Genomic DNA, 10912 nt, shown 5'->3' with positions numbered 1-10912 from the left:
TTCAATCTAATTTACCAAATCAATTACTTGTACTAGTATAATTTGTATTATTATAGTAAATTAATTATAAAATAAAAATCATTAATACAAAGTTCAAAACTTAATTAATTCACTAATCTTCCCCTGTATTTCTTTCTGTTGCTTCTTTTATCTTCACTCTTTCTGACAACTTCTCCTTTTACTCAACGCTTTCTCTCTCTTCTTGCTCTCACTATCTTTCTGTTTCTCTCTCTAAGAAAAGGGTTAATTTTGAATGGCTTCAACACTGTTGTTAGTGATTGTATTTGTGCTTGATTTGATTGCTTTTGCTCTTGCTGTTGCTGCTGAACAGAGGAGAAGCACGGTAAGTTTTCCATTTTTGCTTTACCCAAAATTAAATTAAGTTGAAGGTGGAATTTTTTGTGGGTTATATTGTTAAACCCCTTAAAAATATAAGAAAAATATGTTTTTCTTCCTGTAATTTGCTAAAGGTTGATTTTTTTTTCTTGGTTCTTGTTGTTTAATTTATCATTATTGGCTGATAAATTATGGCGTTAATTTTTAATTTAATGTTTTCTTTTTTTTTTTTTTTTTTTTTTTTTTGGTGTTGGGGGGGGGGGGGGGGGGGCGGGGGGGATTTTCATTTTCTCTTTGTTTAATGTCAATTTTAAGTTAATTGATTAATTAATTTTGTTGGTTTATACTTTTATGGGTTTCTTTGCTTTCAAAATACTAAAAATAAAGAAAAAATTGTTTGGGAATTTATTGTTGGGTTTTGCTTAGGTTTTGATTTTCATTTTTAGTTTATGTCAACACAAATCTGGCTGGGTGTTCCAGTGGATTTGTGTACTTTTTTGCCTGATTTGCATGAGTAGGATCCAAGTGATTACATTGAATATTAGTTAAAACTGAGTGAGTGATTGCTACAAATATATGCTCGAATAATTAAGTATAGTAACATCAACTGTTGGGTCGAATTAGATTGAAGCTGGTTGTCTTTTTAACTTGTTAGAGATTACCTTAGTAAATTATCAAGTTAAGACCGAACACTACCCCTCAATGATCATATGTCAAGTAAATATTTAACTTGACTAGGGGTTTTAGCCTGAATTGAAGAGAATAAACATGCTTGGAATTAATCCTATATGGTCAGTATCATGGTAATTACTTTCAAAACCGATGCATAATGGAAGTTTTTTTGTTCAAAATTTAACATAATTTAGGATATGGTTGATGAAACTATTAGTGTTGAAGGTTTCTTGTAGTTTTGGATGTAAAGTTTAAGCTTGATCATGTAGGGAAGACTTATCTTGGGTTTTTATATGCTATTTGGCTCTCCTTTGCTTATATTGGTCTTCAAGTTTCACATTATAAAACATGTTTATTGGATATAGCAAATGGGAAAATAGGATAGCCAATTAATTAGATATCTTAATATAACACTTAAGGGCATGCTTAGATTGAGGGAAATGTATTACTAGGGTAATAAAAGTCTAACTAAGCAAAATGAAAGTGAATAGGGATGGTGGAGATAGTGATGGTGTGCTTGTAAGAAAAATTATGTATTGATTGTGAGGTATGAGGTGAAGAAAGAGACTCATTTTGGAGGTAATAGTTACACTAGGGGGAGGGTGTGTAACTATTACCCATTTACCTGCATTATGAGGGGTAATAATTCCTCCATCTCTCTCTTTTCCTCATGAAACAACTACCTTATTTCATTTGTAATCACCATACCTCCTACAACAACTCTTCTAATTACTTATTATTTTTCAAGTTTGACTTTTATTACCCCCTTGATATATTACCCCTAATCCAAGCATGCCCTAAGGGTATTGAAGTTATGGAGAAGCGTAAGAATATTATTGATAATAGGGAAGTATGTATTCACAAACTATCGTAGTGTGAACATAATAATAGTAAAAAATCATGGGAGATCATTATTCCCCTAGTATTGTAGTGTGAACATAATTGTACAAAATCGTGGGAGATTATTATCTCCTATATTAAGAATACAAGCAAAAAGATTGAGAATTACTCGTAGCAAATAAGGTACATAAACTAGGAATGCATAAAGATAGTGATTGACTTGCTTCATCCCATCAGTCATATCCATTGATGTGTTTGTTGGTCATAGATCAATCATTAAATATCTAAATTCATGAGTTAAAATTGCACAACAGTAAGATTTCATGTACCACCAAAAATATTTTAATGCAGACAGTAGACTCTCCCTGTTTAAAATGTTACGCTATGCTTTTATTTCAGCAAGTTAGTATGATAGGTATGAAATTAGTCCTTAAGTCCTTAACTGTAAGGTTTTCCAGAAGTCAGAAAACATCTTCCATTTTCATTTCTTTTTAAGTAGATCAGTTTGGAAATACATATTGAGTTATGGGACATGAAGTAAGATATTATAATTGCTAATTTACTTTAAAACCACTTCTTAATAGATTCCATGATAAGAACCTTCGAATGAATGAAATTGCAGAATCTTATCACTGCTGTCACCAACTCACATCATTAATTTTCATAAGCATATTGAATTCTTCTGTCTTTGATTCATGAATTGGCTTATACCAAACTTGACTAGTGATAATAAAAAATTTCTTTTTCAAATATGGTTCTTCCTATCATACAATTAACTATCACCCTATGAATCTAAGATACAATATCGTTTTCAAACATCCCGGTTCATCCAATCAAAACTTTCATTATATTTCAAAATACTAGCCTTATGTGAATTGGCAGCTTGGCACAGCTCAACACCATGTTTCTACAGTGGCTTTTCATGGGATACTGACATTGGGACTGCCAACTATATTAGAGAACTGAGGAAAGTAATAGTATTAAACGTTAAATAGCTGAGAAAAGTAATAAGAAGGATTAGGAGCTTATGTGTTTATTACATGACATGAACTTTTACATTGTGTACTTCCACTAATAGATATGGCTTCAAGATCCTTTTGTCCCATTATGAACAGCTTTGTATTTTCAGTTACTTATTTGTTTTTTTCTTTTTGGTTACAGGCCTCACTGGTTAATACAGGGACTGAAGCTTATTGCAAATATGATTCAGATGTATCAACAGGGTTAGGTATTGGGGCTTTTCTGCTCCTCCTGTGTAGCCAGCTTCTTGTAATGTTAACCAGCCGATGCCTTTGTTGTGGCAGAGGTCTGAGACCTGGTGGTTCCAGGACATGGGCCATTGTGCTGTTCGTTAGTTGCTGGTATGTACCAACTTCAACTCTCTCAAAATTTGATAGCTAACTTCCATATAAGGAGTACATATGTACTAACTGCATGACGGGCCAACCTGCACATTAGCTTGTTTAATACGGAGTATAAACTAATAAAAAAATTTATTTGAGCGGGATTGTCTTTGTTAAAAAATTTATTTGATATGCTTACTTTGTTTCCTTGTATATCGTAAACATAATTGATCGCTCTCAGGGTTTACTTTGAATTACATGTTTAGATTCTAGAACTTGACCATGGTTCCCAAGTTCAATATTTAATCAAACTTAGTTCGAATAGTTAATTGTGGTGAAAAATAAAGCAATCTTAGTTTGATTGTTTCTAATAGAAGATTGTCCTTAGGTTTTTAAATGAAGGGTGTCTGAATTTCTGTAGACTGCAAACTGCTGTTTAGTTTTCAAGATGGTACTAAGTATTTATTTGGTCGTTATCATTGATCAAATATTTTGTTGCTAATGATGCAGGGTGCTTTTCCTTATCGCCGAGGCATGTCTGCTAGCGGGTTCTGTAACGAATGCCTACCACACCAAATACAGGAGCGTCTTAAATAGCCCACCTTCTTGCCAAACGCTTAGGAAGGGAGTTTTTGCGGCTGGTGCTGCATTTACAGTCTTTACTGGCATAATCTCTGAACTGTATTATGTCAGCTACTCCAAGGCCAGCGTGGACTGCATTCCTAATCACCCTGGAGACACAGGCTTGCGCATGGGCAACCTATGAGATCATTGATGCATATCCTGTTAACATACACATTTCTTGCTGATGAATTTTCTGTATCGTCTTGTAGTCTCATGGTGTTTGGCATTGCAGACTTGCAGTAGCTACTAATGAACGATTGTAAACAATGTCTGTCATTAGGTTTACACATAATTGGGTGTGATATTAACCTTGTTGCTCTACTCTAGAATTCTAGTATAGTAGTATTGGTGTGCATTCCTGTGATTTGGCTGACATTGTTGATTTGTTGTAATAGTTTTAGCAAACTTGTGAATTGTCATTCGATGAGGTGATTATTGAATTATTATATGTCGATGCCTTTTATGGATAATATATCATGCACATTGCAGCTCACAGCAGGCAAAGCTTAGGACTGTTTCTATTCAAGTATTGTTGCAGGAAAGGCGTTTAACTGATAAGAAGGCCGTCCCTTGTTTCAAGTTTGTTGGGTGACTTGAGTCGTTTTCTTATTTCCTTAACCCCTATGTGTCTCCCACTTTTTACTACCATGATCTCTAATTCAGGGGTTTCACCAAACCCTCAAAACTCTTCCGTACCATGTCCACCTTGACTATCATTGACCACCCATCACACATTTACACAACACCAATACCACCCCGCCATGGAAAACACACCCCGAAACAACCCTACCACCACAGATACCCAAAAATCTTGTTGGTAGTGGTGGCTATAAAGTGCAAGGGTGGTGGTGATAGAAGTTTCTTACCCTTTTTCATTTTCATACACAAACACATGAAAGATTTGTTTCCATTTTCTTTTTATTCCTTTCTTGAGCCATTTTCTTTTCCTTGAAGTGATCATGGATCGGACCAAACATTTAGCAACAAAAAAGAGCCGAATCCACACCAAAATTTAATAAACGGCCTAGCTCAAATTGTGCTAGAGTGGGCTTAGATCTAAAATGACATAAATAATTCATCCAAATTCTATAATCTAGCATGTTTATTATCATGTCATGTTTTCAATGTTAGGTAAGTTTGAGATATCAAAAGTTGTATTCCAAATTCTATAATCTATATATCTCAAACCTAACAATAAACAAGCTATTAGAAGCGTAGAACTAGAAATTAGCTTTCAATTTCTAAAGCTGATCACAGATAACATAAACTCTTATTTGATGGTTTTCAAGCAGTATTGTATAAATTTTATCATAATTGTTTATGAGAGAAGGAAATTAGGAACTGAACTAAATTGAACTGGAGCTGAACTTAACTGAACAGAACTGAAATTAAGCCGAAGAGAACAGGCCTTAAGTTCGAGCAACAATGTTTCACTTTTTATTTTTTATTTATTAATTTATTTAAATATTCATGTGAATAGAATAAATCTAAACTAGATATTCAAAAGGTAATATAAAGCATAATTCCATACATTCGCAATTTCGCATTTGAAAATGAAAGGTTTAAGGTGTTTCTTCAAAAAAAAAAGGTTTAAGGTGTCTTAAAAAGTAAAGGGCACAAAACAAAAAACCATAAAAATAAATGAATAAACATGAATCTTCTTAAGCAGACTGTTTTTAGTTGCTACAAATGTTAGTGGAAATACCCATAACTTTCTTTCCTATGTTTGTATGTAGCTAGACAAATATGATAATATAGTGGCAGACATTTCTACTCTGTAAATACTGTTAAGCCCAAATAAGGCCCACCTCAGGTTTACAGGTCTCATTAACTTATTCTGACAAGTGTGGATCACTTTGACCCATTTCTTCTAATTGTCTCTTCCATACAACAACAATCCTTTACATCTTTGAATAGGATCCCTATCACACTTTTAAATAATTATCGTCTTCGTTCTTTTTTAATCGTATGTTCTTTTTTAATCGTAATGTATGAAATGTACACTGTATACTCCGTAATTTAAAGAAAACCCGATAGAAAAAGAGATAAAAGAGGAATTTGTGTGATCGTAAGAGAATAGAGAGAAATGTTAATCAAATAAAATGATGTAGCAATTAGTTTGGAATTACTTAAACATAGATAATGCTTTGCTATTGTGAAGGAACTGAGAGATAAGGTATATGAGGTATTAACGAACTTAGCGTCATATTCAGGATTTTATTAAGATTTTGGAAGAAGCATTAATTAAATTAGGTATACAATGTCTTATAAAATTAAAACCTCATTAAGGTTAACGGTTTTTGAGTGATCAAATTTACTATGCAATTGACTAAGGTTTAAATTTTAGCGACTTTTACTTGTAAGTTGCTTTTTCAATCGCCCAAAATCATAAATCAAACGCATATAAAATTAATCTAGATAAGGTGAATTAATAATTTGCCTTTAGCATTTAAGCCTCCAAAACTACCTAATCTTATCTAAATTTAAGTCAAGATTGTCATAGTCAAGGCACAATTTTGTCGTTATTGTGAATCATTAGTTTGATGAGGTTTTACTAGTTAAAATTAACGGTATTACAAGGAGAGAACTTCAAGTGTTATTTTAAAAAAAATACTGATAAAATACGAGGTTTTATGGTATAATATTCAAGACAATATAAATCACAACAAATGTTTCTACATCATAACATAATTGTAAATTCATTTCAAATAAGGTTATTTTTTAGACATATAGTCATTCCAGAGTTATATTGGGAGTTCGTTAAAAGACTAAGTTTTGAAATATACCATAACATTGGCATGTTCTCTTCAGCTTAATTTCAGTTCAGTTCAGCTCCAATCAGTTCAATTCAGTTCCTAATTTCCTTCTCTCATAAACAATTTAATTCATCTCAGTTCAATTCTATTCAGTTAAGCTCCAATCAGTTCAGTAAATTAGAACATGCTCTAATTTTAAATTAACTTATACTAAGAAGAAGTTTAATATTATTGTACATTCAATTCTGCAAAACCTGTTTTCACTTCCCCTTAACTACTACTTAGTACGTACCTTTGTCCAAATATTTGTTTTGAATGACGATGTTGATTAATTAATACCTTTTTATCTGTAGTAAAATCGATGTGGAGCATAGACATGAGACTTCATAATATAGTATAATGAAAACCAATGCTTGAGGCATATGGCCTTTAAATTTTGCTCCATATTACGACTACATTAAGGTCGGAAACAATAACATCCTTGATAAAAATTGGGTATTTGTAGTCAAGCGAACTAAGGTGCACCAAAATATGACATGTACCGCTTTATTAACTTCTGTAAAAAAAAAAAAGTCGAAAAATAACATCTCTCTTGTAAAACCATCTAAATTATTAGAGCATCACACTTCTCCTTTAAAGTCTTTATTATAGTTTTATTTTAAAAACATAATTGAGTCAACAATAATATGAATACACAACTTGCATATATATGTAGAAAGCATGCTTTTATCAAAGTTAGGAAATATTCAAATTAGTTAACATGAGAATATTACACCTTTTTTTTTTTAATTTTATTTTTACTATATTTGGTAAGTGCATTGTATGACATATTTACTAATCCTAGTTAAAAGTTGGATACTTGAGATTTATACTACAAGTCTACAAGCAAGTTGTTTCAATGATAAGGATACCTTTTCTTAAGAGGTGGAAGAAAGATTGTAAGTTGCATTGTTGTTATAATGCATAATTGCATACCTATCTATTGACTTTTTCAATCACAATAGTGAATATAAGTGGCCCTATTGTACAACTAGGTCGGTACTCGGTAGACTTAGCGGCTTAAGTTAATTTAGCCGCCCTATATAATATCCACACTTTTTAACTACGATTACGAAGCATGTTGTTTGATGGTGTAACTAGTTTCACTCTTAATACGACTCATATCAATAAAAAATAAAAAAAAACATAAAATAAAATAAAAAAAAAAAAGAACTTAGATGTAATTTTCCATCTTTAATCAAAAAATTATAGCATGACCTTGTGTCCTTGTCACAATTTGCGTAGTACTTGACATAAACATACTCTATGGATCCCATAACATTACAAGTATCCTAAAGTTCTAACCCTAGCCACTCAAGGATAATGACAACAGACAATAATTCAAGTAAAAATCATTTGTTCTTCTTAGATGAAAATTGATGAGAAATGCCCTGTGGCTATCACCTACAAAACATGGACACACTTCTCACTAAGGATCTGTTCTATTCACCTTATTTTCACTTATTTCAGGTGTAATAAGTTTAGATAAATTCAGTTAAATTCAGATAAGTTCAATTCAGGTTTAATAAGTTCTGATAAGGGTTACCCAAGTACAAATTACAACTAAAATAAGTTTTAATAAGGTCTAATAAGTTCAGATCAGTGAAAATCAGGTGAATAGAATACACCCTTAGTAAATATGTATAATTGGCTAAATTGACAACTTTTGTAAAGTAAATGGTGCTAACCAATAAAATATGTAGTCTTTTGAGGTCTCATAGGGCTTATGGCAAGCACCCTGGCCTCTTTTCTTTGTAGATAAAAGTTGAAATTGTCAAAAACTAAAGAGTATAATCCGCGATATCAAACCAATTATAAGAAAAAATTTCCAAAATTGTAGTGGATACGTAGAGTGTTTCCTTACGTCATAAAAATTGGTTTGGAATCATAACAAGCCTACCAAAAAAGCTCTAAATAACCGGGAATAATTTGTTTCAATTATGTTTCAATTATTCATTATACTTACCATATATACCATTGTTGATCATAAATTATATAGATTGTTTATACTTCATATTATATTTGTGTTTGTTACTCAACACATGATCGTTGAAATGGTTGTTTACGATAATTTTTCATAATGAAACCGTTTTTTTGATTAAAAAGTATCCGTAACAATGGAACCTTATCTCACGGCTGCAAGAATAGTCATTATTGATGAAAAATCACACTTAGGGCTTGTTCTCTTCAACTTATTTTCAGTTCAGTTTAATTCAGTTTAGTTCAGCTCCAATCAGTTCAGTTCAGTTTAATTCAGTCAGTTTAGTTTAGTTTAGTTCAGTTCCTAATTTCCTTCTCTCATAAAATATTCAGTTCAGATCAGTTCAGTTCAGCTTAGTTCAGTAAATCAGATTAGACCCTTACTTGCTAGTTAGACTCAATGAAAATGTGAGAAAATAATAAGTAAATCGCAATCCCTTAAAATTCCTTATTGAGATTGATTACATGACTTAGCTTTCAAGTCATAAGTCCAAACCCATACCACGCACTAGACCAAACAAGTCTTTAGTACAAAATTGGTCGTTTGGTTAACATAGGAAGTGAAATTTCCCATGAACTTCTAATACATGGGTATTAAATTCCTCAACCAAATTCATGGGAATTTCTTTCGTGAATTCCTCAACCAAATTCATGGAAATTATTGTCAGATATTAGATTATTATTGTAAGATATATTGTACTCATCGTGAGTCCGACGACTTACCCAATTTTTTCGATATTTTATACATACAATTATAGTTTGTATGACCTAGTGTAATAGGCTTCAATCCTCCACCTTGTGAGATACTCATATCCCTTTGTATTATTTATTTGGCACGATACAGTGGTTAGACCATATTAATTTGTGTTGAACAGTCAAACCTTAACAATTAGGGTCATCGGAATTGAATTTTAGGAGATAAATAAAAATTCAATATAGACGTTTATGAACTTAAATTCTTGCATTCAAATCATGCTCGTATCTAAATTAATAATGGAGTAAATTGCTTTTTAATAAGTACATTGGTCAAGGCATAAAATTCAAGATTGAAGAAGTTAAGACCTGAAGTCGCAAATTCCACACCAAACCTTCCGTATGAAAACGACTTTAGATTGAAGTTTGTTGATGATTAATTTCGTACAATGTACCTTATAATTATCTAAGGCAACTATGTGTGATTGTACATGGTTGTATCATCTTTCCACAGTACAGTCATGCATTGGAAACTTATTATTTCCTTCATTTTGTAATAATCGCAACACTATGTATTGCACAAAGTTTTAGAAAAATTGGGCGACGAAGATGGAACATGATGAATGATGACCTGTAGTCTGTAGATGCATGCCCAAGTGACGAAAATGAGTGATAACACACGGTAGGTTGGTTGATAAACAAATAATAGTAGAATTATGGTATAATGTAAGGAACAATAGTATAATTAAGAAGGCCTAATGATGGGACAAAGCAATGGAAAATGAGAGAAGTGGACCTCTAGAAGTTGAAGCACATGATCAAACAATCAAATTGGGTATGTGAAGAGTGTGTGAAAGGACCACTTTTGTAAGGAAATGTTAGTGCTTCTAGCTTTACAGGTAGGGCATATCATACAATTCCAACATCAACTAAAGTGACCCACAACAAGGCCACAAGCTCATCTTAGTTAAACAATTTTGTTAAATCTCATCTATTTTGTTGGATATACATAATACAGGCAATTTTTAACCACCAACTTAGATTTTTCTTGTTCAATGAAATGACATATCTATTATTGTATTTTGTAGGTAGGGGTGGGCTTGGCTGAGCCGACATTATAATAGTCAGACCCATACGCATGTTCACTATGGACATTATTTTCAAATTTTGGCATGAGCTCTACATGAGTACAGTGGGTTGACCCCTTATTTGTACCAAAATACCGGATGAATAAAAAGGGTCTCAATGGCATGACTCAACACTGCACAACACACATGTGGTTTGGTTCTTGTTCATGTATGGGCTTTCTTTATGAAAGAACAAAATTTAACCATGACATTAATTTATGAGCATAAGAAAATCTGGTACAACATGTGTGTCTAAACAACCGGAATCATGCCTAGCTTTAATCATATGCTTAGGATTGAATTTATTTCATATGAAACAAGAAAATTGTACATTTAAAGAATTTGTAGGGTTAATACAACTACTTATATGGGTTAATAATTAATATATTTGATTATTCCTAGCTATCCTTTAGTTAACTTCTGAGCATGTCCATTCTGGTCTTGGTACACCCAGATACTTAAGTAGTTGCACCAAAGTTCCTAAAAAAAAGTTAGTTAAGTT

General features: G+C 32.3%; 1 protein-coding gene across 1 annotated transcript; it reads left to right on the top strand.

The window, feature by feature from the left end:
* Window positions 1-154: 154 nt before the first annotated feature.
* Window positions 155-4291, top strand: LOC145579435 (uncharacterized). The gene is made up of 3 exons (XM_081636684.1): window positions 155-343; window positions 3010-3209; window positions 3702-4291. Exons 1-3 carry the CDS (start codon window positions 254-256, stop codon window positions 3955-3957), a joined length of 546 nt encoding a protein of 181 aa, XP_081492810.1. The 5' UTR covers window positions 155-253; the 3' UTR covers window positions 3958-4291.
* Window positions 4292-10912: the final 6621 nt, after the last annotated feature.

This window comes from Chenopodium album, chromosome 14 (genome assembly GCF_948465745.1).
Source record: "Chenopodium album chromosome 14, dcCheAlbu1.1, whole genome shotgun sequence".
Taxonomy (NCBI): domain Eukaryota; kingdom Viridiplantae; phylum Streptophyta; class Magnoliopsida; order Caryophyllales; family Amaranthaceae; genus Chenopodium; species Chenopodium album.
Note: the sequence above shows the minus strand (reverse complement) of the source record. Positions and strands in the feature narration are given on the sequence as shown.